The following is a 26,418-nucleotide window of genomic DNA, read 5'->3' on the forward strand; positions in this document are numbered from 1 at the left end:
CCCCCCCTCTCCTGGCCCGGGTCTCCAACAAGCCCCACACCAAGCCCCTGCCTGTCTGCGCCTCCCGGGGGCTGCTCAGTGAAATCAGCATCGTCACCCACGGTGGGAGTGGGGGGAGCGAAAAACCCAGATTTCTTGATTCCTTTCCCCTCACCCCCACATCCAGCCCTCCATCAAGTCCTGCAGACCCTGTTTCCAAAACGTATCTCATACCGGCCCCCGTTCCTCCCCCCTCACTGCCGCCTCTCGAATCCGCACCCCCATCACCTCTGCCTCTGGCCGCTCTATGTCGCACAGGGCAGCCAGACGATGTTTTAAAAACAGATGGAGTAGGGCCACCCCCCCCCGGGGGGGCTCAGTCGGCTGAGTGTCGGACTTCAGCTCAGGTCATGATCTCACGGTCCGTGAGTTCGAGCCCCGCATCAGGCTCTGTGCTGACAGCTCACAGCCTGGAGCCTGCTTTGGATTCTGTCTCCCTCTCTTTGCCCCTTCCCCGCTCACCTTCTGTGTCTTTCTCTCTCTCTCAAAGATAAATAAAAACAAGCAAACAATAAATAAAATCTTTAAAAAATAAATTTGTTAATTAAAAAAAATTTAACGTTTGTTCATTTTTGAGAGAGAGAGAGAGAGAGAGAGAGAGAGAGAGAGAGAGATCATAAGCAGGGGAGAGGCATGAAGAGAGGGAGACAGAGGTTCCCAAGCAGGCACCATGCTGTTAGCGCAGAGCCTGACGTGGGGCTCGAACTCACGAATGGGGAGATCATGACCTGAGCCGAAATCGAGAGTCAGATGCTTAACCGACTAAGCCACCCAGGTGCCCCTATTTAAAAAATATATAAATAAATCAGGCCATATGACTCACTCCCCCTTTTAAAGCCCTCAAATGCTTCCTATCCCTTGTGGAATAAAATCCAGATTCCAAAGTTTTCATTTCTCAGGCTTTGCCTTTCTCGCCCTCCTCTTTGTCCATTAAACTTTTTCCTCCAGTGGGCTCAAGCTTTTCTGTCTCAGGGCCTTTGCACCAGTGGCTTCAAGCGCCCGGAACCCTCTTTTCCTCATCCTTTCCTTCGGCTCTCTTCTTCCCATGCTTCAGGTCACCGCATAGACTGTGACACCTCCCCGGGCGGGGGGGGGGGGGGGGGGGGGCCGGGGGCCCCGATTATGTATGCGCCCCCCCCCCCACATCTTACTCTCTGTCACACCAGTCTGTGCCTTTCCTTCATGGCTTGTGATCATATCTGTAATTATCGTGTGCATCCATTTCCTTATTTCATCGTGGGGCCTTCTAGAACGTGAGCTGTCTGGGGGCAGGGAACGCGCGTGTCTTATTCACTACTGTATCCGCAGCACCTTTTATTTATTTTTTTTATAGCGCCTGGCACACAGTAGGTGCGCCACAAACGTTTGTTTGGGAGACGTAAATGAAGAGGCACATTTGACCGTAAACCACCTGACGTCTTTAGGAGATTTGCAGAGTGGTCCACGAGCACTGCAGGGGCCGTTACAGCTGCTAGTGCCCTTGCCTCCCTCGCTATGCGGCCAGAGGAAGGTAGTCCGTAAGTGTCCGTGAAATTAAGGCAAGGCAGGAATCCCTGGGCTTTGGGGACAGATTTAGCGTCACGGAAGCTGCGATGTACAGAGACGCACGTGTAGCCACGTTGCCTGCTAGAACTCTCCGTGACCACAGAAGTGTTCCGCAGCCGTGTTCCATCCCTGTCCCCGAGCCGAATGTGGATTCCGCATTTCATTTCATTTTAACTGGACTCAAATGGCCACAGGTCGCTAGTGACTGCTGTATCGGCCCATTCAGACAATGGGAGGACCCGTCAGGAGGGAGTGAGGGGCCGGGGTGAGTAGAGACTCATTGGCAACAGGAAGAGAGAGGGCTGGATGGTGGGTCTTTAGAGCTAAGTTCACCTTGGGTCTTTGACTGTCACCCGTGAGCCTTTAATGAGAAGTCACGGCAGAATAGAGTATTTCATTCATTCGTTCATAAGTTTGCTTGGTTATTTTGTTAACCTCTCACCCCCTTCTACCCTGCCTTTCTGTAGGGAATCGTGCCGTTGTGTATCTCTTTAAAGTTTATTATAAGAGAGAGAGGGCGCAAGCAGGGGAGAAGCAGAGAGAGAGAGAGACTCCCAGGCAGGCTCCACGCTGTCAGCGCGGAGCCTGATGTGGGGCTCGGTCCCGCGAACCAGGAGATCATGACCTGAGCCGAAATCAAGAGGCGGATGCTCAACCGACTGAGCCACCGAGGCGCCCCTCCCTTCTGGTTTTGACGTATTCTGACCAGATGTGACTTGTCGTTTGTGGGGCTGTGTTTTTTTAAGTAAGTGAGACTGCGGTCTTTCTCGTTTGGTTTCCTATTCTTTTTTCTCTAAGGGCCGTGTTGTGAGGGTCCGTCCGTGTTGTCACAGAGCACGGGGCCTGTCACGGGGTCACTTCTAAGTGCTGCATGACACTCTGGGTGGACACCTACCACGGTTTACCCAGCACGCGCCCAGCGATGGACGCCCGGGGGGCCTCCCCGTTCCCAGGCACGTCTACGTGCACATCTGTGAAAGGAATCTCTTTGTGTCGTGTGCCCCGCGGATGAGTTGCTGGCCATAGACAATGTGCACGTGGAAGGTGCCTGAGTATCGCGAAAACCAAAATGCATTTCAGAAAGATGTTTCGGAGGGCGCCGGGGTGGCTCAGTCAGTTAAGCGTCCGCCTCTCGGCTTCCGCTCAGGTCACGCACGATCTTCCGGTTGGTGGGTTCGAGCCCCGCATCGGGCTCTGTGCGGACAGAGCAGAGCCGGCTTGGGGTTCTCTCTCTCCTCCTCTCTCTGCCCCTTCCTTGCTGGTGCTCTCTCTCTCAAAATAAAATAAACTTAAGGGATGCCTGGGTGGCTCAGTCGGTTAAGCGTCCGACTTCAGCTCAGGTCACGCTCTCGAGGTCCCTGAGTTCCAGCCCCGCGTCGGGCTCTGGGCTGATGGCTCGGAGCCTGGAGCCTGCTTCCAATTCTGCGTCTCCCTCTCTCTCTGCCCCTCCCCTGTTCATGTTCTGTCTCTCTGTCTCAAAAATAAATAAACGTTAAAAAAATAAAAAAATAAAAAAACCTTAAAATAGTAATAATAAAAGATGTTTCTGGCTGCCTTCATTTATCCAGTCAAGTAGTTACCGGTCACCTACTACGTGTTGGGTACAGTTTGAGGCACTGAGAATACAGCAGTGGACAAGACAGACAAGATCCCAAGCTTACAAATTACAAACAAGCAAATGTCAGGTACGACTAAATACTACGGTGGAAATCAAGCAGGGCAGCGGGACGGCGGTGGGACAGGCTAAGCTGCTGTGAGGTCCATTGTGCAAAATGGGCTGGAGAGGGCAGTTCTGAGGGCGAGGAAACCACGCAGGGGGGAGGCCACTGAGCTGATGCGGGTGAGAGATGCCGACGGTGTGAACCAGGTGGGGGCGGTGGGGTTCACATCTCTGCGCCCCGATATGGTGGGACCTTTTCCCCGGACAGGGGGCCCTGGAGATTTCCCGCTGGCAGCTGGTCATCGTGGGTCTGGGGCTCAGGTGGTCCGGGCTGGGGGGTCACTGGGTTCAGGTTGTCTTTGCCTCCCCAGGGCTGGCATTAACGAAATGCCACAAGCTCGGTGCTTAAGAAGGTAGACCCCTAACAGGTCGTATTTGAAGCAGTGGGGGTGGAGGGGCCTCCACGGGAGGGGTCACAGAGTCAGAAGAAGAGAAGAACTGGGGGGCTCTGACCTCCAGGAAGGGGCGAGGGAGAGGCTGAGGAGTCCCTGAAAAAATCTGAGAGCCAAACGGTCTCCGTGGGCATCTGCCACGTGGACGGAGGCGGAGGAACGGGGGCAAGCAAGGGTCCGTCGAACAAGGCAGTGTGACCGACACCAACGCCGGTCCCGGATGCCGGGCCTGGGGGAGAAGCAGAGCCTGCGTAATACAGGCGGCCTCTCAAGACACTTGGTTGGGAAGGAAGAGCCTGACATGTGGAAAGTACTAGAGGGGAGGAGGAAGGTGGAAAAGTGTAGTCCCAGCGCGGTGGCAGGAGGCTGGTGACTCAGAAGAAAGGTCCTGGAGTCAGGCTGCTCTGCATCTGAACCCCCCCCGCTTGGCCGGCTCCAGAGCTGTGTGGTCTTGGGCTGCTGGCTTACCTCCACTCTGCCTCAGTCTCCTTATCTGAAGAGTGGGTATAACGATAATAGTACCCACTCCCCCGGGTTGCCCTGAGGAATTCATGACCAAAGTCCCCTAGGCTGCTTAGCACAGTGTGTGGCACATAGTTAGGTGCTAAAAAAAAAATCTCGACTCTTACTGCTCTCGGGTAAAAAAAAAAAAAAAAAAAAAAAACAAACCCAAAACCAAAAACACCAACAAGACAAGGAGGAAGTTTCAAGAAGGACGTGTAAATAATATCCGATACGGCAGATGGGACAAGGAGACGGACAGAGGGCGGAGAAAAGGTCAAGGACCTGGCAGTCCTAGCAGAGCTTGGAAGGAGGGGAAGACGGAGGCAAAGGCCGGGGAAGAGTCGACGGGAGAAGAGAAGGCCGCAGGGTCTGTGGCACTTTCTGGAGCAGCCGAGGAGAGAGAGAGAGAGAGAAAGAGAAAGAGCGAGCGAGCAGGTGTTAGAGGGGAGAGGGCGGAAGCTCTGGTTTGGGCTGCGAGGAGACGTGTGTCGCCAGGAGGATTTGGCACCGGCTCTTAAATCTTTCAAACAGCGTCTCCGTTTGACATCGCACGTCTTCTCTGCAGGAGCCGCGACGGGCCACAGTGAAGGAGGCGTTGTTTTTCGCGTTTTGTTTGGTTTTAAACCCGTGAACGAGACGGGCGAGACCGCGAACTTCAAGTGGACGGGAGCAAACGGAAAGAGAGCGACAAAGGAGGACCCTTTTTGCCGGGATGCCCAGAGCCCTGGCTACCTCAAGCCCCTAAACATCTGTAAATCCCCAGAAAATCACCCGTGCAGACCCTTCAACGCAACAGGGAAATTAATTGCTTCTCTCGGTGGCAGCTAATTCCTGACCGTGGAGATAGGGAGGATGTTACTGTTGTAAGGAGTAAGCGTCGTTTCCTGTCGCCAGGCGCCTGCCCCTCAGCGCCCTCACCCAGGGGTCTCCTGACATCTTTTCTTAAAAACTCTTACCGCAAACAGGGCTCATCTTTCCTATGAGCTTCCTCTCCTGTCACGGTTTAACCAGCCCACACCTGCCCTCTCTCTGTACCTTTTGCGTGCTTCCTCTGCTGCCGGGGCCGCACTGGGAGGTCTCCTGCTCGCCTTGCCCCAGCCCTGCCCTCTTCTGCATGCCTCGATCTCGGGGCTGGACACAGGTACACGGGTCCTTAACAGTCCGAGGGAGAGTGGTCATTTCTGCATCCTTCGCGGCCTTGCCTCTTAATTGTTCTCCCGCTTTTTTCTCTTTTTCTATCCGCGGTGCCGGCTGCGCGGGGACACAGAACTGTCGCCTCGGACAGGGCCGGAGGGGTGGGGCGGGCGGAGTAAGCCGCAGGTGGCAGGACCGCGAGGAAGGCGGCGCCGGCGCCTCCGGGAGCGGCCGGCAGAGGGCGCGCCGGGACCGGGATTGGAGCACGGCCGCCGGAGAGCCGCCGCCGAGCCTGGCGCGGACCCCGGGGCTGGAGAGGCGCGCTTGGGGCCCGCGGCGCGTAGGGGCACGAAGGCTGGTCCACGAGCACCGTCCCGGCTAAAAATACGCGCTGCCCGGGTCCGGCAGCGGGGGCGGGGCGGCGGCCCTCGGGAGGAGCGACTCTGGAGCCGCACCACTCCGGGAGGGAGATCGCAGCTCCGGGCCGAGCGCCCGGGCTCCGGGGAAACCTGGGGCAAGCTTCGCGCCGGGGCCTCAGTCTTCCCATCTGTGCAATGGGGACCATCCGATTACTCAAGAAACAAGTGAGCGTCCACGTTGTGCCAGGCAGTGCTGCAGGCGTCAGGCACGCCCACCAGCTCCGTCCAGCGCAGCGGGGGCACAGGGCGAGATACGCTTATATTTTCAAAAACGCCCCGAGAAAAGGAAAGGATGACGTGATGGTGAGGAGTGATAGGTCAGCCGGTACTTGAAAAGGTTGCTCTGCAAATCACGGAGGTGCGTTCTAGGTGGCGGCAAGCGCAGGTGCAGGCAAAGAAGGAAGGCGGGAGAAGCTGCGGGGAGCCGGACATCACGGCGGCGACGGTCCTTGGGGAGGCCGGGGAGGCCTGGAAAGGGCTCGGGGGGGGGGGGGAGCTCTCTCCTTTAGGGCGCTGACTGCGCGGACAACGGAGTCGTGCATTCCGCTCTCCGTGCGTCCCACCTCAAAAATAAAAGTGGGAGCAATTGCGAGCTGGGAGAGTGGTTCTTCCGCGGCGCCTGGAGGCTCGCTCGGCGGGCGGGGACCCCGGCCCGGGGCGTGCGGGGCATCCCCCGGGCCGGGAGGAGGCGGTGTGCGGGCACGTGCCGTCTCGAGGGCGCAGATGAGCGGTGCGGCGCGCAGCCAGAGCGGAGGCTGCGGGCGCCGGCCGCGCACCCGGGTCGTCAGGGGCAACCCCGAAGCTGCGCCCCCCGCCCCGCCCTGCGCGCACAGGCCAGGTGGCGGTTGGGGCGCGACCAGCCCGTTTGATTTCCCGCGGCCGGTGGAAAGGGGCGGAGGGGGAGGGGAAAGGGGCCGTCGGCCAATGGGCTGGGGCGGGGAGGTCACGTGACGGCCTCGGGGCGGGGCCCAGGTGTACTTACGAGGTGGCGAGCCCGGGTCTCGGCCTCCTGGCGAAGCCCGGGAGGCGTGGCCGGCGTGCGGGCCGGGGCGGGGGGCTTGCTCCGCTGGGATTGGCCCGGGGGCGGCAGGCGGGGCCTGCGCGCGCCGCGGCTGCGGGCTGCGATTGGCCTCGTCCCGGGGCCCGCTGCCGGCGTGCGGGCGAGGCTCGGGGCGCGAGGACTGAGCGGGGCGACGGGTTTGCGAGCCGGGGGGAGGGGCCGGGGCGGTGGCGGCGGCGGAGGAGGCGGTGGCGGCGGGGGCCGGTACTGGACCCGGCGGGATGAGCGAGGCGGAGGCGGCAGCGGTGGCGACCGCGGCGACGGTGCCCGCGACGGCGGCAGGGGTGGTAGCGGTGGTGGTACCGGTGCCCGCGGGGGAGCCACAGAAAGCAGGCGGCGGGGCAGGCGGCGGGGTCGGAGCCGCCTCGGGCCCCGCTGCCGGGACCCCCTCGGCGCAGGGTCCCCGCACCCCGGGCAACCCGGCGACGGCAGCCTCGGGGACCCCCGCGCCCCCGGCCCGGAGTCAGGCGGACAAGCCGGTGCTGGGTGAGGGGGGGCGCGTGCCAGAGGGGCTCTGAGGGTGTCGACGGGCTGGGGGAGGAGTGTCGTGGAGCCCACAGAACCCAGAAAGCCGAAGGCGGGCCTGGCCCCGGAGGCTCGAAGGACTAGCTGGGCTGGGGAGAGCTGACCCAAGCGTGTTCCCCTGGTGGGAAGTCCTGCCGCGCCTCCCGGGCAGCAAGGGCGCGGTGGGTAGGCCCAGCTAGGGTCCGGGGCACGTCCCCGCGGCGGGAGACTTGGCCTGGTTGACTCAGCCCGGGCAGCAGGTGCGCTAGGAACCCCTAGGGCAGGACTTGGTGGGCCTGGTGAGTACCTAGTTCTAGGTGAAGGACCCGGATTTGTAGCTCACGAGGAACAGGGCGTAGGGATGGAAAGGTCGTGAAAGCCTGAGCCCTGCTGTACGGGCGCTTCAATTTGGGGGAACCGGGTCAGGATTGCCTTGAAGCCACTGGGTGAAACTGGTGGCTTCAAGTGGCGCTTCATAGGTCATGGGGAGGTAGGTTGGATCTGGAGTGCCTCCAAACTGAGTCCGACTCTCTCTCTTCCCCCCATCTTCTTGTCCCCACTGCGCTTCTGCCTGGCAGCGATCCAGGTCCTGGGCACCGTCAAGTGGTTCAACGTCCGGAACGGTTACGGGTTCATCAACAGGTATCTGAGAACCCCAGGTGGGGGTGGAGGGGGGGACGGGTGTTTTCCAGACTGGCCTGTGGGGCTGGACACCTTCCCAGCCCCATCTCTAGCCCTGCCGAGGCTCCTGGTTGCAGTGTCCAGCTGACGCTGATTGAAAGTCTTTAACCACAGCACAAACGTGGGCGGGATGGAGCCGCCTCGGAATCTTCAAGGGCAGCAGAGAGTTAATGATCTAGGAACTTGGCCAACCTGGCTCCGGGCCTCCCGCTGCTCGTCTGTCTCACCTTGTGCTTTGGTTTGCTTCACCTCTGGGGCCGAATGTACCTGCTGTCTGCGCCTCGGGGGCTCGGGGCTGGAGTCCTCACTCGTTTCCCGTGCGGGGCGGCTCCCAGCACGGTCCCCTGACTCACCGCCCTTGGAAAGGGCTGCTGGCTCATTTGAATCCCCCACCTGACGGGCCGGAGGCCGGTGCCGGCTGGGGGCTGGGGCCGAGGCAGGAAGCCAGCCCCCGCAGACAGAGGCGGCTGCTGCTGCTGCTTCTCTTCGGTTGGGCTGCCGGGAGCGACTGTGGTGGCTGATTGTGAGCAGAGCCAGGTCTCCCCCAGCGGGCCCTTCCCCAGCCCGGGCACCCTGCCCAGCCCAGCCCTCCTGGGAGGCCCCAGTTCCCTCTTAGCAGGCTGACCTTTGTACAGATCCAAGTGCTTTAAAGCTAGAACATTTGATCTAGGGAAGGATCCCTCCCTAATTCTGGAAACTGAGGCCTCCCGGGAGGTTCTGAAGGAAAACCTTTGCGTTCTCCCCTCCCCGCCGTGGGATGCTAGGCTAAACTGGGGTAACAGGCGAGCAGGCAGAGAGAAGGATCGAGTATGATCTTGTTTCTCATCCTTGGTCCCTGGGTGTGTTGAGTGGGGGCCTGACCCTGGGGTTCCCCCCTGGGCTGAGGGCGAGAATAAAGTCTTGGGGATGTTCAGAGCAGGCTCTTGACAAGTTGTCCCCTTCTCAGACATATTCTGCTCCTCCGCCCGCACCCCACCTTCCTCCTTGACTGTAGGAGGGAAGACACGGGGATTTTCCAGCCGGGATGGGGGTTGGAACGGAGGGGGTGCTGGCCAGGGACAGTTGCACCCAGTCCTGCCAGGTCCTACGGTGCCCCTGGGGTGGAGGGTTGCGTCCTCAGCAGGTTAAGAGCTGGCCCAGCTTCTTCAAGGTGACTTTGCACCCCTCCCCCCGCCCTTACAAAGCCCAGCCTTTTCAGGGAGGTTTGTGGAGCTTCCAGCTCCTGTCCCCCCATGCGTCCTGTGTACCCCCAAGAAGCCAGGGGATGCTGGCCTGCTGCTTTGAGGAACAGGCAGCTGGGGAGGCCTCACCAAGGTCACCCCCCCTAACAACCCCTCCTGTTCTGCAGGAATGACACCAAGGAGGATGTCTTTGTTCACCAGGTAAGTGCTGGGTCGTCTTTGGGTGGGGGGGGAGAACCCACCCTCTCCTGGAAGGCCTGTCTCATAACCCTTAGCCGCACACAGCGTTTCTCCTGACTTCCCCTCGCACAGCGTGCCCCGCAGGAAATGGTCCCCCTCCACCCGCCTCAGGTGCCTGTGTTAACCACCACGGGCCCCACTTGTGTCAGGGTGGCTTTGTGAGAAGCCACTTGTTGCCCTCTGGTCACGGCATGCTCACTACCTACATCGGGACGCGCCGACACAAGAAGGAATCGTAGGCAGTGTTCAGAGGCAAAGGACACGGGCTAGCGATACTTGGGTGCGCTGGTTCTCAAAGTGCGGGCCCCGCGGCAGCAGCATCACCTGGCGGCCAGATTCTCGGGCCCCACCCCAGACGTGCCGAATCAGTCAGGCTCGGGGGAGGAGCCCGCCCACCTGGTGTAACGAGCTCTCCAGGTGATGCTGATGCGGCCCCAGTTTGAGAACCGCTGCCGTGGCGGCCGGAGCTCCCAGGTAAGAGGCGAGGCGCGGCGCGTTTTACCCACTTTGCCACTTCGGACGCCTCCGCTGTGTGTTCTGCCTTGAGTTCTAGTCTCTGGCCGCCCTTTCGGAAACCCCTGCGGGGCGAAGGGAGGAGGGAGTGCGCCCTGGGGCGGTGCTGAGGGCACAGGCTGCCGGGAGGCCCTAGTTCGCGGCTTCTCCCCCGCTAAGCTGGGCCCGCCTCCGCGCTCACCCTGCGGCCCGGCCACGAGGAAGGAAGGTGCTGAAGACGGAGAAATGGGGTGGCGGACCCGGCGGGGGAGGGGGGAGGGAGGCCTCGGCCCGCTGCCCTCACCTTCCCGTGGCCTTTCCCCTCCCAGACGGCCATTAAAAGAAACAACCCCAGGAAGTTCCTGCGCAGCGTGGGCGACGGGGAGACGGTGGAGTTCGATGTCGTGGAGGGAGAGAAGGTTCGGGCGGCGGCGGCGGCGGGGGACGGGGCCCGTTAGCCCGGGGCCTCCAGACCGCATCCCTGCCCCGCACCCGGTGACCTCCGGGCTTCTCCGTCCTGCACCCAGCACTTGCCGGCGTCTGTCGTCTGGCCCCCACCCCCCGAGGGCCTGGGAGCCGCTCTTTCCTTCCCCGGGGGAGGCAGGAGCCGGAGGGAAGCAGGACGCGGGGAAGGAGGTTCGGGACCGCGTGTGGCTGGGCCAGGGTCTCACGGCGCGCTCCCCGCCCCCTCCCCAGGGCGCCGAAGCTGCGAACGTAACTGGGCCGGGGGGCGTGCCAGTCAAGGGCAGCCGCTACGCCCCCAACCGACGCCGGTTCCGCCGCTTCATCCCCCGGCCGCGCCCGGCCGCCCCGCCGCCCATGGTGGCCGAGGCCCCGTCGGGCGGGACGGAGCCAGGCAGCGAAGGGGAGCGCGCCGAGGACTCCGGGCAGAGGCCCAGGCGGCGGCGCCCGCCCCCCTTCTTCTACCGACGGCGCTTTGTGAGAGGCCCTCGGCCCCCCAACCAGCAGCAGCCGCAGCAGCAGCCTATAGAGGTGAGGGGGCCTGGGGACGCGGAAGCCGCTACCGCCCCGGGAAGGGCGCCCGCGAGAACAGAGACCCCCCGGAGGGCTGGGAAGGGCCGCCGACGCCCGGCGCCGGGCGCCCTCGTTCCCCAGGCTCCCCCAGGCCTTCGTGTGTTCCTAGGGCACCGATGGGGTGGAGCCCAAAGAGACAGCCCCGTTGGAGGGGGATCAACAGCAGGGAGACGAGCGGGTCCCCCCACCCAGATTCCGGCCTAGGTACCGAAGGTGAGAGTCCCTCTCTGGGGCTGTCTTCGCTCTGCTGTCCGGTATTGGGCCCTCCCGGGAAGGGGGAAGAGCCAAGTTCTAGGAGAATCTGGAGCTGGCGGTGAGGGGCTGGCAGCTTCGTGATGGCTGATAAGGGGCCCGGTGGGGGAGGGCGTTGGAAGCCTGGCTCCTGGGGCGGGGGCGCCACGGTCCCCCTCTGCTGGGGGAGCCCCGGGAGGGACGGAGGGAGGGAGGTGGGGCACACTGGGTCCCTGCTCCCCCCACGGCCCCCCTGCTCCTCTCCCCAGGCCTTTCCGCCCCAGGCCGCCCCAGCAGCCTACCACAGAAGGTGGGGATGGTGAGACCAAGCCCGGCCAGGGCCCCGCGGACGGGTCTCGGCCCGAGCCCCAGCGCCCACGAAACCGGCCCTACTTCCAGCGGCGGCGGCAGCAGCCGCCCGGACCCAGGCAGCCCGCAGCCCCGGAGGTGAGCACCTGGGCCCCTTGGGGGGTGGGGGGCAGGTAAGAGGAGAGGCTGGGGCCCACTCGCCCTCTTTCCCTTCCCCCTCACCCAGCTCCGCCCCCCACCTGAGCCAGAGGGCCCAGACTGCAGGCCCCCCCCATCCTCCAGGCCACGCAGCCCAGGAGCCCCCCCCCCCCCCCCCGACCCCAAGCCCCTGCAGACCCCTCTCTTGCGCTGCTTGGAGCCACTGTGGCCGCTCGTGGGTGTGAGCTGGGGAGGAGCGGAAAGAAAAAGGGTGCCTGCGAGAAGGCTGGGGTCGGGGGCTGACCGCCCCTGTTCTCTCTAGACCTCAGCCCCCATCAACAGTGGGGAGCCCCCCACCACCATACTGGAGTGACCCCCAACTCAAAGGACACGTAGAGCTATCATCTGGTGAGCGGCGGCCCCGGTGCCGGGCAGTGGGGCGCTGTGCCTGAGGAGTCCCCACTCACGATTTATCCGTTTCTCTCTCTCAGGTTATCTGCCAGTTTTTCCAACTGCTCTGTACCCCCCCCCCCAGCACCCCCTCCCCCCTTCCCCCAGTTCCTGACATCGAAACAGCGGCTTTCCCCTTTTCCTTGAGACTCAGGAGGGCCCAAACAACCGCCTTTTGCTTTCTCTCCCTCCCACCGTGGGTGGAGGGAAGGGACCCAGCCTTCTTGTTCAGAGGCCCCACCGCCCTCCCCTGAATCAGCCTGAGAAAGAACCAGCCGGCCCTTCCCTCCTCCTGGTTGTTTTCTTTCCCACCCAGTTTATTTTTCGTCTCCCTTCCAGCCCGTCCCTCTGAAGCCATTTTATGAACCGTCATGTACCACCTGAGCCTCCAGTAAAAACGGAAACAGGCTTTTCTGTGGTCTCGTCTCTGCCTCTTTTCTGTGGAGAATCACTGCCAAGGCCCCGTGGAAGGGGAGGCAGGGCCAGGCCTTGAGCCCTCCTCCTGGCGTCTCTGGCCCGCGAGAGTCCCTTTCCCATCTGTAACCTGGGGCTGGTGTCTCTCCTGCAGGATGAATGGTCTGGAAGGTCCTGAGAGCAGCTCTGGCACTTTCGGCTCCAACTTCCTGCTCGTTCGCCGTCGATAAGAGCAATGACTGGGGGCGCCCAGCAGGCTCGGCGTAGAGCCTGTGACTCTTGATCTCAGGGCCATGGGTTCAGTCCCCGTGTCGGGTGTGTGTTTTGTGTTTTTTAAACCCGTGACTAGAAACAAGTGGGGGCGAGTGGCTGCCTATGGAGGATTCTTTGGCCTTGAGCTAAGGCGGGGTGAGAGAGACAGCGGGGGGGAAGGGGAGCCGTGCTCGCTGTCCAGCCGGTCCTTGGGCGCCCCCACGACAGGACGCGTGTCTCGTACGGCGACTTTATGTCTGCATCTCCTATATACACGTCGTACAGCAGACCTTTGGTTCCTTCTCCCTGCCCCTTTGCCAAACACATACAAAAATATCGAAAGGCTCCTCCCACCCCGTTTACAGGCCACCTTTCAAATTCCTCTTTCCCTTAGTTGGTCAAAAGCTTGTGGGTACAACACCCTTCGGGTCGGGAGAAGAGACCAGAGCAGGGCCCCCTCTCCCCGCGCGTTGGCCCGTGCTCCCCTCTTGCCCCAGAAGGTTGGGCCCAGAGGGCTGAGCCTGCCAGGAGAGGGGGGCGTAGGCCCTGGGAGGGGTCGAAACCGGACCCGCTTGGCCCAGAGTCTATGAGGCAAGAACTCAGAGCAAAGTGCCAGAGGAGGAGGGCGAGTCCGAGGTGGCAGGGGCCGCGGCTCCGGTCCTCTCTGCTTCAGTCTGCCCACTAAACGGTCCCCGGGCCTCCCCTCCCTGCAGCCCTCCTTCTCTAGCAAGGGAGCCACGTCTTCTGGAACTGAGGGTGGGGGGGTGGGTGGGGTGGGCCACGGAGGAAGGAGGGGGCGAGACGGGAGAACGGCCCACCCTGACGGCCACGGCCTAATCACACCACACCAATAACCCACGAGTCACACGAGGGGAACGAGGCGTTGCCAAGACCGCCCTTCCCTCCAGCTTCCCGACCCCCCCCCCCCAGGCTGCAGGGGCTCCTCCGCCCCGGAAGTAACAGGGAAGAGAGGGTTAAAGTGCACAGGTGAGGAGGGGGTCTGGGTGGGGGTGGGGGTGGGCGAGAGCACGGCCCTCCCGCCCCTGCCAGGCCCCTCAGTCATTCTCATCGTCCGGCCCCAAGTACTCCAGTTCCGTGCTGGGCTTCACCTCCTGCTCTAAGAGAGAGGGCGTCCGGCGGAAGTCGGCAGAGATCTGGTCAAACGTCCGGCCTCGGGTCTCAGGCACTCTTAGGAAGGTGAAGGCGAAAAAGCAGAGCAGAAGGACCGCGAACAGAAGGAAGACGTACGGACCCATCGCCTCCTGGACAGGCGGAGGAAGAGGTGTTGGCGGAGGGGAGGGCGGGGGGGGGGGGTGCTACACACACAGCAGGGCGGTTCCTTCGCGGGGCAGGGCGAACAACCAGGAATGAGAATGAGAATGGAGGGAGGAAAGGATTCTCCGTTCCCCAGCCTCTCTCGGAATTTTTCGCCGTCGTTACCACGGTGAGGGCCAGAGCGTTTCCGCTCAGCCTGGATCCCCAGCCACCTGCAGTGTGGACGTGAAGCTGGGCGCGTCACTCTGCAGTTACGCCACAGCTCGGAGGCCCTTCCGTTGTTACCCCTTCAGCTCCCTTGTCCCCTCCGGCTCTCGGGGAGCAGGTGGTCTCCAGGGCCCACGTGGTCCACCAGAGCGACCCTGGGGTCGGGGATGGGGGTGGGGCTGGCGGGGACCTGCCCCACCCTGGCCTACCGGGTAGGAGGCGGGACGGGGGCAGGGCACCTACCGCTATGTACTGGAAACCCATGCCGATGATGAAGTTGCACGTCCAGTTGGAGAAACCAGCCACGGCCATGGCCGCCGGGCGGGGGCCCTGGCTGAACAGCTCAGCCACGATGAACCAGGGGATGGGCCCGGGGCCGATCTCAAAGAATGCCACAAAGCCAAAGATGGCCACGATGGAGACGTAGCTCATGGCTGGAACCCGCTCCTGGGGGACGGGCAAGGAGAGGAAGGAATTCAGGTCCCGTCTTTCCGGATCTTCCTTTGCTCTCAGTGCAGAGAACTGACATCTACCCCTCCCAGCAGCTCACGGAAGAGCCTGCCACCCTAAGTTAGAACAGGTCTTGGAGCATTTCTGACCACTGACATCCAGCTGGCTGCCCAACTGCTACTCCATTCAGGGCAGAGAGAATGTTCTACGTTGTCAGCTATCAAGGTGGTCGCTTCTCCGGGCGCCTGAGTGGCTCAGTCCGTTAAGCGTCTGACTCTTGATTTCGACCCAGGTCGTGATCTCCTGGTTCTGTGGGTTCGAGCCCCGCACTGGGCTCTGCACGGACGGCGTGGAACCTGCTGGGGATTCTCTCTCTCCCTCTCGCTCTGCCCTTCCCCTGCTTGCGCTCTCTCTCCTTCTCTCTCTCAGAAAACAAAAAAAACAAAAAAAAAAAAAAAGAGGAAAAGCTAGTTGGTTCTCTCTTGGTTCTCAAACTGGGTCCTTAGGAATTGTTGTTCCTAAAACTAGACAGTGGCTCTCCTCCCTGGCTGCCGGGGTTCTGCCCGAGCTTCCTCCCAGAGCAGGAAGAGGTGCAGGAACATAGGGGAACGCGGACCATGGTCCCGGCCCGAGGCTGGCCCCAGAGCTCCTCGGGGCGGTGCCCTCGGGCTGGGCCGCTGGCTCCCTCCCCCTCCCCAGGCCTCACCAGCAGCAGCAAAGCTATGGTCATCAAGATGGCACAGCCACACATCCCCGCCAGGCCCAGGAGGTGGAGGGTCCGACGCCCCGCACGCTCTACCAAGAACACCTGCGAGGAGGAGTCACGGCTTGGCAGGGGGCCTCCGGGCACGGGAGTGGGAGGGACTGGGCGGGTGGGGGCTAGTGGGGGACACGAAGGCGACGGTGGGCGCCCACAGTTACCGAGACCAAGGTGAAGACCGTGTTGACCACGCCGGCCCCTATGGTGGCGTAGGCTGGCCGTCCTACCCCTGCTGTCTCGAAGATGCTGGTTGAATAGTAGAACACCTAGGAGCGGGGGAGAACAGACGGGGACGGCAGGGGTGACCCTCTCCCCCCCCCCCCGGTGGCCACACCAAGCCCGACCGACCCGAGTTTGAACACGGGGAGCCTGCGCCCTTCTTCTCCCCTCCTCTCGGGCCGGGCCCCGACCCCCGCCCTTCCCGGAGGCTGCGGCTCGGGCTCACGTACAGCGTTGATGCCCGAGAGCTGCTGACTCAGCTGCAGCACGACAGCGATGGCCAGGGGCTGCCGGTGGGTGCGGCTGCCCAGGAGCTGGAGCAGAGACAGCGGCCGCTCACGCTCCAGCTTCCGCTTCTCCTCCTTCAGCTCAGCCAGCGCTCCGGACGTGTCAGCCCAGCCCGTGAGGCGCTTCAGGCCTGGGGGCGAGGAGGGTGGGGCCTGAGAGGGAGGGCTGGCGGGGAGGGGGTCTGGGAGGGCGGGGAGGGGGGCCTGGGGGGGGGGGGCCTGGGAGGGCGGCCGAGCAAGGCGGGGCGCAGGCTCACTCTTTCTGGCCGGCCCCTCCAGGTTCCGGCTGATGTAGAGGTAGCGGGGGCTTTCCGGGCACAGGGGCAGCAGGACCAGCTGCAGGAGGGCAGGCAGCACCGTGATGCCCAGCAGTAGTGGCCACAGGGTGGCCGTGCCCAGCATGGACTCCAAGCCCAGCACCTGAGGAACGAGGGTGGGAAACGGGACAGGCCATTCAGCCCGGAGCCCCCCCCCGCCCCCCGCCCCCCGCCCCCCCGCCTAGCCACTCATAAGGCCTGGCCCGGTCACCTGGGCGATCAGAATGCCAATGACGATGGCCAGTTGGTTGAGCGTCCCCAAGGCGCCCCGCAAGTGAGTGGGGGCGATCTCCCCCACGTACATGGGCACCAGCCCCGACGTGAGCCCTGGGCAGAGGGAAGAAGAGAGGGCTGAGGGCAGCTGGCCACTCCCCCCTGCAGGTCCAGTGATGGTGAACGGACAAGATAGCAGGGCACTGGGCAGGGCCATGGCGCCCGTCGGTACCTGAGTAGGCGCCAATGAGGAACCGTCCGAGAATGAGCATCTCGTAGGACGCAGCAGCATTGGCCAGGCCCATGAGGGTGCCCCCCAGCACCGCCAGGATGTTGTTGACCAGCATGGCCCTCTTCCTGACGGGCAAAGAGTGGGGCTGGAAGTTAGGGTGCCATGCTGTGACCCCTGGTCCTGTCCCTCACCCCTGCCCTCCAGGCCCATACCTTCCCAGCCACTGAGAGACGACACCAATGAGGAAAGAGGAGATCATGCCGCCCACAGAAAAGATGGCCACGGACAGAGCCCAGAGGGTGGTGAGGGTGCCTGGCGGGATGGAGCTGGGTCCCTCCGGCCCCTGCCTCCCCAGCCACGTCTCATTGTAGCTCTGTTCAATCACCTGGGGGGGACAGCGTAAGAGTGACTGCCTGCAGAGGCGTCTCCCTCTGCTGTCCCTTGCTGTCCCCTGCCCTCCTTGTTTAGACAGTCCACACCCTGCCAGCCACAGACCCCTCACCTTCTGCGGGGCATTGATGACCCCAATGTTATAGCCAAACTGGAGGGAGCCGAGCACAGCAGAGAACACGGCGAGGACCAGGGTCCCGGTTACTCGCTGCCGTGGGGGCTCCCCGTCCTGGGTAGGCAGAAGAAGAGACGAGGCATGTCACACAGAATCAATCATGCTTCCTTCCTTTCTTTCCTCCAGGGGCCCGGGCCCAGCCGGAGCTTTAAGATGCTGGGTTCTATCCAACATGTTGGGTGAGGGAAACTGGGCCATATTAGGAATAGAGCAAAGATCTCAGTGTAAACAGTACTAGGAAGAACCCAACAGTGATCAGCCATGAAAAAGAAAAAAAAAAAAAAACAAAACCAAAACTGGGTCTTTGGGTCCAGCAAGCTGAGAAATGTTTGAGGACCTCGGGCCTCACCATTCCTCTGTGACCTTGGGACAGGCTTGGCCTTAAGACTTGAGTTGGAATTTGGGTGACCTTGGGTGAGTCCCTTCCCCACTCTGAGCCTAGGTTTCCACTGGGTTGTGTGGGGGGGGGGGGGGGCGGGCAGGGGTGATGTTGCCTGCTTTGCCTACCTGTCAGTAAAAGTCAGAAAGTCAAAGTCAAGTGTTAACAGTATTCCGGACACTGCTGGGTTGATAAAGCGAAGCGGGCCTTATCATCCGCCTCTGCCCTCTTTCCTCTCCCCCTCTGGGGCTCCCTCAGCGGGCTCCCGGAGGCGCCCAACGGGCTCAACAAAAGACAATTCCAAAAAGGACATCGCGGTCATTCCTCCCCGCATATGGCCCTTGGGGTGGCCTTCTCTGTCCCCGCCCCGGCCTCCCTTCCCCCTCCAGGCTCCGACGAAGGGCGGGGGGCCGTGCCCGGCTTCTGCCTGGGGGAGCCAGGCCCAGGGGATGGGGGCGGGAAGGTGGTGTGAGGGGCGGTGGCGGTGGTGGCCGCTCGCTGGCGGTACGGACTGTCTCTAAGCGGAAACCTGAGCTGGGGGGGGGGGGGGGGGGCCCCCCCCCCCCCCCCCCCCCCCACCCGGGGGGCTGCGGCACCGCCCCGCGCCCCGGCGGCCGCCCAGGGGGGGGGGTGGGGGCCCACGGAGAGCCTCCGGTCCTCGAAAAAGTTCCCGAGAGAGCCGGGACAGACGGACAGCTCCAGGAGGGCACGGCTCGCCTGGATCTGTTTTCTCAAGCTGGATCGCGGGCAGGGTGTCCCCGATCCCCGCGCAGCGCGCCTCGTACTGGAGAAGGGAGCGAACCCTGGACTCGGGAAATCCAGTGGTGGCCCGTGTCCCCGAACTGTCCCCGAGACCCACTCAGCCTCTTGGAAGGACTGGAATCCGACAGTCACGGGTTGCCCCGCAGGGGTATAAATAGCCAGGCCCCCACCCCCACCCCCACCCTCCCCCCTGCGCCTGCGCAGGGACCGCCCCCTAGCTGACCCCAAAGGCGACCCCAGCCCGAGAAAGAGGGCCCTGTGCCCCCGTCCCGCCCCCTCATGCTGAACCGTACTTCGGAGCCGATCTGTTGGAAACCCGACGGCATCTTGTCTCAAGAACCCGAGGCGCAGGAGCAGCAGTTAACGGGGAGGCGACTGGGGGTCGGCGGTCCCGGCCTGGCGGGCCGAGGGCGCGGGGCGACGGGCGTCCCGGAGCGACCGCGCGGAGGGCGAGCCTGGCGGGACCCACTGCCGCGAGCCAAGGATGCAGAGAGCTGCAGGGCTCCCCGGGATCTGGCGCAGCGGGGCTGGGGGGAGAGACCCGAAGAGCCCCCGCAGCCCCCACGGGCCACGCCCTTCGCAGCACCCATTGGCCAGGAGCCCGCACACCCCAGAAGGCCACGCCCCTCCCTAAGCCTCGTGTTCACGACTTGGCACTGGGGAGCGGGTGGGGCCGGCGAGACCACGCCTCCCCGACGTGCCCGACGGGACACGCCCCGCGGGTTCCCGCCCGCCTCCCGCGGGCAAGTTTGGAGACAGGGTCCCAGGACACAGCGGCCCCGCCCCGCCGCGTGCGGAGACTCCGCCCCGCAGCCGGGGTTGGGGCCGAAGAGGCGACTTGGGTGCCCTGCGCCGCGGGTTGGGACCGCGGGGTCCGGGAGGAGGGGATGCGGCAGGTAGGCTGGCCCGGGAGAGAAGTCTGGCGGCCCGACGCAGCGCGCGCGAGGTGGCGCGCGGGGTGGCTGGCGAGCAATGGCCTGGAGTAACCCCCCCGCGGCTATTTTTAGCTCCCACGTTGGGAGACGCCAAATGTCAGGTCCCGGGTGTCCCGGCCTGTCCCGGGCGGGGGAGGGCAGGGAGATGGAGCCTTAAAGGGTCCGAGGCGCGCTTCCCACGCGGGGACGGCCCGGGTGGGAGGAGGGGGACAGGAAATTCCGCTCCTAGAGGGTGGCGTGTGTGGGCCTGGAGGTCCTCCTTCCGTGCACCCCTGCACCTATCTGGCCCTCCCCCTACACCCGTTCCGCACACTGGCTCCTGGAGGCGGCCTGAGGGACAGCTGTTCACACCAGTCACGCCACCAGCCTGAGGTTCCCGAGCCGCCACCAGTGTGCCGGCCGCGTGGACGACTTGGACACTCTCTCCAGAGGCCGCTCCGGGTCTGAACCCCCAGCCAGGAGGACGCGACCTAGTGTTGGCGCGCCGCGCGTTCCGCGGAACGCGCGGCGCAGCCCTCGGGTCCCCGAAGCGCGGGGCTGTAGCACCACCTGCGGGGCGAGCGAGGATCCGCAGCGGATCCGGGCACAGTCGTCTCTGGCCCCCTGTCCCTCGCAGGTCCGCCTCGGAAAGGCTTCGTTACATCCAGCCCAGGCCTCCTTCTGGAGCTCCGGACCCCAGTATTCAGCTACCGCCTGCGCCGGGCGGCTCGCATCATCAGCATGCCCACACCCGCTCTTCCTTCTGACCTCTTCATCCCCGTGGATGGTCCCGTTGGCCACCCTGTCACTCCTGGGGGGAATCCCGGAGGTCCTGCTTGCTTCCTCCTCCCTTGCCCCTTCCCCTCCTCCCCTTCCCGCCTCCCGCCTTTATCCAGTGCGTTACCGGCTTTGGTGCGCTGACCTCCTAAATTCACATTCATCAGATTTTCTCCACCTGCCTTGCTGCCGCCTTGGTCCAGACCACCATTAACCTCCTGCTCCTTACTTTCCCTGCCGCGGAGGACGGCGTTCAAGGCAAAAGGTTCAACCTCATCACTCCTGCCCCCAGACTCTCTGGTTCCTTGTTGCCCCCACGTCAAATTCAAACCCCTTTTCAGAGTGAAAACTCCTGCTTTTCTTCTCTCTGCCTCACCTTCCCTTCTTTTCCCTCGTGTTCTAGGCAATGCCTAACCCCTTGGTGGTGGTGGTGGTTTTTAAGCTTATTGATTTATTTTGAGAGAGTGAGCACGAGTGGGGCAGGGGCAGAGAAAGAGAGGCAGAGAGAGAATCCCAAGCAGGCTCTGAATTGTCAGTGCAGAGCCCATAGGGGGGGCTGGAACTCACAGACCGGGAGATCATGACCTGAGCCGAAATTGGACGCTTAACCCACTGAGCCACCCAGGGGCCCGATACCTGACTCTTTGTACCCAGAACACATGGTGTCATTTCTGTCCTGAGTGCCTTTGCTGTACGAATCTCTCAATCTGGAAAACCAGAAGACTTCTGTTCACCCTTCAAAAACTGCCCACCTCCTCTCTGAAACCTTTCTTGGCCTTCCTCTGGGGGGCGGGGGTAGAGAAAGAAAGCCCCGTGTCCCCAGCGTAGTAGATCGTCATTTGTTTTCTTCCCTCTGTACTTAAGCCTTGAGCATAGAAGTTCACCTTGTTTCCCTCTGTGCTCCCAGCACCCAGCCTTAGTGGTGGGCACTCAGTACATGTTGGATGAATGGATGGATGAATGAATGAATGAATGGATGGATGGATGGATGAAGGTCTGGCCTTATGGCCAAGAGCACAGGCTGGAGAGCCGGCACAAAAGAGGGAACTATCAGGGGATTGGCTCCACCTATCTGGCCAAGGGGGCATAGATGAAGAACTAAAGTGTCAACATTGAGGAGTACCAATCCTTTAGGAGCCGAAAGGAGCGGAGGCCATTGATAGAAGCAGGGAAGGGCCAACGAGGAACCAAGGACTCGGGGATGCTACAAGGGGAGGAGGGGAAAAGCCAAGCAAGGTGCCTAGAACAGAGGGGTTAAAGGGGGGCTCAGACTGGGGGCAGATGGAAAGTCAGAGTAGCAGGTGAGGTTCTGGGCTCCGTTCTACGAGGGCACATTCCTGCTCTCATTCAGATGCTGTGTTTCTGATGCTTCTCAGCGACGCTTCTAGACAAGAGAGAAGGCAGGAGAGCTGGGAGGGAGAAAGAAAGATGGCCTGGAAGGTGAGCAAGGGGTTGTTGATAGAAGATGGAAGGAGAGGAGAGACACATGACATTGGGGGGGGGGGGGGGGCTTTACATCGGAGCGCACGTGCGTGCGTGCGTGCGTGCGTGTGTCTTGCTTCTTGATAGACGGCTGTAGCCCTTCCCAAACTCTGCCCTCTGCCACGGGGAGTTCATCCCTGCAGGCTTTTGTTTCCAAAGCTCCTGTGACCACTGCCTTCTGGCTGGGTTCAGCCCGTGATGGGTAAGCGATGGAGGTGGGAGGGGGCAGGAGAAAGCCAGGATGCCCCCACCACACACACACACACACACACACTACCTTCTGCTCCTACTTCACAGGACCATTTGGCTTCCAGTTTCTGGAAGGCATCCTGGATTTCCGAGCTTCAGCAATGCCGTCTCCCCTGTTCGCTCCTTCGCTGCATTTTGTCCATAGATCAGGGTCTGAGGTGCAGAGGATTGAATTAATGACACAGTTCTTGGTGCATTATCTGTGTTGATTGATGTCTTGTTTTTATTTTATTTTGAAATGTTTATCTTTACTTTTGAGAGAGAGAGAGAGTGCGTTCGAGCAGGGGAGGGGCAGAGAGAGAGGGGAAGAGAGGATCTGAAGCAGGCTCCAGGCTCCGAGCTGTCAGCACAGAGCCTGACGCGGGGCTCGAACTCACGAACTGTGAGATCATGACCTGAGCCCAAGTTGGATGCTTAACCCACTGAGCCACCCAGACGCCCCATACGTCTTGTTTTCATTTTAAAAGCTATTCTCTTTTGGGGCGTCTGGCTGACTCAGTTGGTACAGTATGTGACTCTTGATCTCAGGGTTGTGAGTTCAAGCCCCACGTTGGGCATAGAGCTTACTTAAAAAGAAAAAAAGGAAAACAAAACTTTTTTTGGATTCACAACCCATTTCCCTTTGTCCTCCCTCAAAAGGCAGCCATTCCAATGCATTTCATGCTCACTTGTGTTTGTGCTCTTGCAAAACATCAGTTGTTTTCTGTGCAAACATTTCTTTATTTTTACTTTTATTTTTTGACAAATCCTATTTTATTAATTTTATTTTCTTAAACTTACATCCAAAGTAGTTAGCATATGGTGCAGCGATGATTTCAAGAGTAGATTCCCAGGGGCGCCTGGGTGGCGCAGTCGGTTAAGCATCCGACTTCAGCCAGGTCACGATCTCGCGGTCCGTGAGTTCGAGCCCCGCGTCGGGCTCTGGGCTGATGGCTCAGAGCCTGGAGCCTGTTTCCGATTCTGTGTCTCCCTCTCTCTCTGCCCCTCCCCTGTTCATGCTCTGTCTCTCTCTGTCCCAAAAAATAAATAAACGTTGAAAAAAAAAAAAAAGAGTAGATTCCCTAATGCCCCTCCCCCACTTAGCCCATTCCCCCCCACACACCCCCTCCAGCAACCCTCAGTTTGTTCTCCATATTTCTGAGTCTCTTCTGTTTTGCCCCTCTCCCTGTTTTTATATTATTTTTGCTTCCCTTCCCTGTGTTCATCTGTTCTGTGTCTTAAAGTCCTCATATGAGTGAAGTCCTATGATTTTTGTCTTTCTCTAATTTCACTTAGCATAAGACCCTCCAGTTCCATCCACGTAGTTGCAAATGGCAACATTTCCTTCTTTTTGATTGCCGAGTAATACTCCATTGCATGTATATACCTCATCTTCTTTATCCATTCATCCATCGATGGACATTTGGGCTCTTTCCAGACTTTGGCTCTTGTCGATAGGGCTGCTATAAACACGGGGGTGCATGTGTCCCTTCGAAACAGCACACCTGTACCCCGTGGATAAATGCCTAGTAGTGCAATCGGCGGGTCGTAGGGTAGTTCTATTTTTAGCTTTTTGAGGAACCTCCATGCTGTTTTCCAGAGTGGCTGCACCAGCTGGCATTCCCGCAAACATTTCTAATTTATGTAAATAGCATCTTGTTATATATTTCATTCCGATCCTACTTACTGACCAGAAGCACTATGTTTTTTTTTTTTTAGTTTATTTATTTTGAGAGAGAGAGTGTGTGTGTGTGTGTGTGAGAGAGAGAGAGAGAGAGAGAGAGAACACGAGTGGGGTTGGGATAGAGACAGAGAGAGAGAGAGAGAGAGAGAGAGAGAGAGAGAGAGAATCCCAAGCAGGCTCCCTGCGGTCAGTGCAGAGCCCCACTTGGGACTCGATGACCTGAGCCAAAATGACGAGTCCCATGCTTAACCGACTGAGCCCCCCAGGTGCCCTTGTAAGCACCATGGTTTCCGTCCTCCTTCATGCTCTGTCTGATGCGTGGGGCCTCACGGTGTCACTCACGCCACGTGTAGTTGCTCGAGGTCCCGCTGATGAACACCCGTGTCACCTGCGGTTCCCAAACGCAACAAAAGAATGTGTCAATGCACATTTCCTACCCGGCTTGTTACCGCTTCCTGTGAGAACTTCTCTGGGAGAGACATCGCTGCCTATCCGTATGTCTATTATTAATTATATCTGTCTATGCAAGTGGAATTTCTGAGTCATAGGGCATACTTACACCTACTTTGACTAAGTACTACCAGCTTGCTCTGAAGACTGACTGTCCCGGGCTCCGCGTCCATCAGCAGTGCGAGAGTGCGAGAGGCTTCTGTTACCACCCCAGCCTCTCAGCAAACGGCTAGATGCAGCACAGTTAGGAGTATGGACCCCGGGGAGCACCTGGGGGGCTCAGTTGGTTGAGCGCCTGACCTCGGCTCAGGTCTTGATCTCACGGTCTGTGAGTTCGAGCCCCGCGTCGGGCTCTGTGCCGACAGCTCAGAGCCTGGAGCCTGCTTCGGATCCTGTGTCCCCCTCTCTCTCTGCCCCTCCCGGGCTCATGCTCTGTCTCTCTCTCAAAAACAAATAAACATGAAAAAAAAAAAAAAAAGTATGGACTCTGGGCTCACACTCCCTGAGTTTGAGTGCCCTTACCAACTTGCTAACTTTGCCCTTGGGAAAGTTACCTAAGCTCTTTGTGTCTTATATACCTCATCTGTAAAATGAGAAGGGAGATAATAGCATCTACATCTTAGGGTTTTAATGAAGGGGAATAATGGAACACTCATATGGTGCTTACAGTGGATCGAACCCAGTTATGCTTTTGTTTTGTTTTGTTTTGTTTTGTTTTTAACGGCTTTATTGAGGTATAATTCACAAACAATAAACTGCACATATTTCAAATGTACAATTTGGTAAGTTTTGACCGATGTCCACACCCATGAAACCATCCCCGTCATCAAGATAGTGGACATATCCATCATGCCCCGGGGTTTCCTTTACCTCTTTGTAATCCCTCCCTACAGCCCTTCCCACCCACCCCTGTAGGCAGCCAGTGCCAGTCTTTCTAGAACACTTTGCATTTTCTGGAATTTTATGCAAACGGAGACATACAGGATGTATGGGGGGGGGGGTCTGGCTTCTTTCACTACGTAATTATTTTGAGATTCATCCATGCTGTTGTGTATCTCAAGAGTTCATTCCTTTTTGGGGCGCCTGGGTGGCTCAGTCGGCTAAGTGTCCGACTCTTGGTTTCGGCTCAGGTCATCAGTTCCCCGTTTGAGAGTTCGAGCTCTGAATCAGACTCTGTGCTGACAGTGAGGAGCCTGCTTGGGATTCTTGCAATCTTCCTCGCTGTCTGCCCCTCCTCCGTTCATGCACACGCGCTCTCTAAATAAACATTTTTTTAATTGGATTTTACTGGTAATATATACAATTATTTATTCTGGAGACAACTGATGTCTTTATAATGTGAAGTCACCGCATTTATAAGCGCAGGGGCTGTTTCTCTATTCTTCCAAGTTATCTATGTCCTTTATTTGAATTAAACTGTTTTTTTTCTCCCACTGAGGTCTTGTCAATACTTGGTTAATTCCTAGGCGCTTTATAATTTTGATGCAAATCGAATGTTATTTTACATTGTATTTTCCAGTTGGTTATTACTGGTGTAGTAAAATGCTAGCAATTTGTTTTGTTTTGTTTTGTTTTTTGTAGCTGCATCTCGCATACAGCAACCTTGCTGAAACTAATTACTAATAGTGTCTCTTGATTCTATTCCCTTTTTTTTTTTTTTTAAGGGAGAGAGATGAGGAGCAGGGAGGAGGGGAGGAGAGAGAGGGAGACAGAATCCCAAGCAGAACGTGCTGTCAGCGCAGAACCTGACGCGGGGGCTCGAACCCACAAACCGTGAGGTCACGACCTGAGCCGAAATCAAGAGTTGCATGCTCAACCAGCCGAGCCCCCCGGGCGCCCCTCCATTCGCTTTTCTAAGGATACAGTTATAACATCTGCAAATCAGTTTCATTTTGTCCCTTTCAATCATTGCACCACCTCCTTCTTTTATTTCTTTGTAGTAGCAATCAAGACCTCCAGAACTTGGTCCAAACAAAAGCGGTAACAGTGACTTTCTTTATCCTTTTCCCGAAAATAAAAGAGGTGAGCCTGATACTTTTTCACGAGGTATAAGAATGTCCTTTCTAATCTTTGTTGGCTAGAAGTTCTTGTCATCAGTAGGTGTTGAACCTCATCTTTCTCTTCCGGCGGTCCCAGGCCCCTCCCAGCCGGCCAGCTCATTTTCCCAGGTATCTCGCTCCCTTCTCTTCGTGGGGAGAGACCTCCACACCATCCACCCCCCAGTTTTCCACTAACGCCCAAGCCTTTTGCGTTTACTCTTCTTACGACCCAAGTTACATCCGGGCTCCAACACCTGAAGCGCTCTCGTGCAAACACCTCAAACTCCTTCCTCTCCTTAGCAAAATCCCAACCGTGGTCAAGTGCAATCATCCGTCTACTCGTTCCTTGTACCCAACTGTTTACTGGAGGCTACCAGAGCAAAGCAGCCACAGTGATGCTGCCTGGCCACGCTTTAAATCGGTGGCTCTTCGCCGGGA

The 26,418-nt window shown here is 59.9% G+C and overlaps 4 protein-coding genes across 4 annotated transcripts in view; 3 read left to right on the plus strand and 1 right to left on the minus strand.

Annotated features, from left to right (window-relative positions):
- The first annotated feature begins 3,591 nt into the window (after nucleotides 1-3,591).
- The window catches only part of CLDN7 (claudin 7), a 28,362-nt gene continuing 5,535 nt past the window's right edge, over nucleotides 3,592-26,418 (plus strand). The window contains exons 1-2 of the mRNA XM_040453404.1: nucleotides 3,592-3,596; nucleotides 4,682-4,687. The gene's annotated coding sequence lies outside the window, so the exon portion shown is untranslated. The remainder of the gene's footprint in view (nucleotides 3,597-4,681; nucleotides 4,688-26,418) is intronic.
- YBX2 (Y-box binding protein 2) lies at nucleotides 7,020-12,492 on the plus strand. The gene is made up of 9 exons (XM_040453399.1): nucleotides 7,020-7,299; nucleotides 7,896-7,959; nucleotides 9,347-9,380; nucleotides 10,241-10,330; nucleotides 10,608-10,904; nucleotides 11,056-11,159; nucleotides 11,447-11,624; nucleotides 11,947-12,032; nucleotides 12,116-12,492. Exons 1-8 carry the CDS (start codon nucleotides 7,035-7,037, stop codon nucleotides 11,995-11,997), a joined length of 1,083 nt encoding a protein of 360 aa, XP_040309333.1. The 5' UTR covers nucleotides 7,020-7,034; the 3' UTR covers nucleotides 11,998-12,032; nucleotides 12,116-12,492.
- SLC2A4 (solute carrier family 2 member 4) lies at nucleotides 12,842-18,970 on the minus strand. Its single transcript, XM_040453388.1, has 11 exons — nucleotides 18,700-18,970; nucleotides 17,203-17,319; nucleotides 16,913-17,085; nucleotides 16,701-16,825; nucleotides 16,467-16,582; nucleotides 16,196-16,358; nucleotides 15,882-16,069; nucleotides 15,594-15,698; nucleotides 15,379-15,480; nucleotides 14,466-14,669; nucleotides 12,842-14,002 (listed from the first exon to the last, which is right to left on the minus strand). Exons 1-11 carry the CDS (start codon nucleotides 18,730-18,732, stop codon nucleotides 13,796-13,798), a joined length of 1,533 nt encoding a protein of 510 aa, XP_040309322.1. The 5' UTR covers nucleotides 18,733-18,970; the 3' UTR covers nucleotides 12,842-13,795.
- Nucleotides 18,891-20,519, plus strand: LOC121015754 (basic proline-rich protein-like). The gene is made up of 3 exons (XM_040452942.1): nucleotides 18,891-18,927; nucleotides 19,042-19,302; nucleotides 19,958-20,519. The coding sequence occupies exons 1-3, from the start codon at nucleotides 18,891-18,893 to the stop codon at nucleotides 20,239-20,241; spliced, it is 582 nt and encodes a 193-aa protein (XP_040308876.1). The 3' UTR covers nucleotides 20,242-20,519.

Source organism: Herpailurus yagouaroundi, unplaced genomic scaffold (assembly GCF_014898765.1).
Source record: "Herpailurus yagouaroundi ecotype Mexico unplaced genomic scaffold, PumYag 208, whole genome shotgun sequence".
In the NCBI taxonomy this organism is placed as follows: domain Eukaryota; kingdom Metazoa; phylum Chordata; class Mammalia; order Carnivora; family Felidae; genus Herpailurus; species Herpailurus yagouaroundi.

Coding starts and splice junctions, on each gene's coding strand:
- SLC2A4 (XM_040453388.1), bottom strand. CDS start 18,732: ATGCCGTCGGGTTTCCAACAGATCGGCTCCGAA. Junction 17,086..17,202: donor TCATCAATGCCCCGCAGAAG/GTGAGGGGTCTG, acceptor TGTCCCCCCCAG/GTGATTGAACAGAGCTACAA. Junction 16,070..16,195: donor GGAGGGGCCGGCCAGAAAGA/GTGAGCCTGCGC, acceptor CCTCGCCCCCAG/GCCTGAAGCGCCTCACGGGC.
- YBX2 (XM_040453399.1), top strand. CDS start 7,035: ATGAGCGAGGCGGAGGCGGCAGCGGTGGCGACCGCGGCGACGGTGCCC. Junction 10,905..11,055: donor CGCAGCAGCAGCCTATAGAG/GTGAGGGGGCCT, acceptor GTGTGTTCCTAG/GGCACCGATGGGGTGGAGCC. Junction 11,160..11,446: donor TTCCGGCCTAGGTACCGAAG/GTGAGAGTCCCT, acceptor TCCTCTCCCCAG/GCCTTTCCGCCCCAGGCCGC.
- LOC121015754 (XM_040452942.1), top strand. CDS start 18,891: ATGCAGAGAGCTGCAGGGCTCCCCGGGATCTGGCGCA. Junction 18,928..19,041: donor GCTCCCCGGGATCTGGCGCA/GCGGGGCTGGGG, acceptor CCCCTCCCTAAG/CCTCGTGTTCACGACTTGGC. Junction 19,303..19,957: donor GGGAGGAGGGGATGCGGCAG/GTAGGCTGGCCC, acceptor TGTCCCTCGCAG/GTCCGCCTCGGAAAGGCTTC.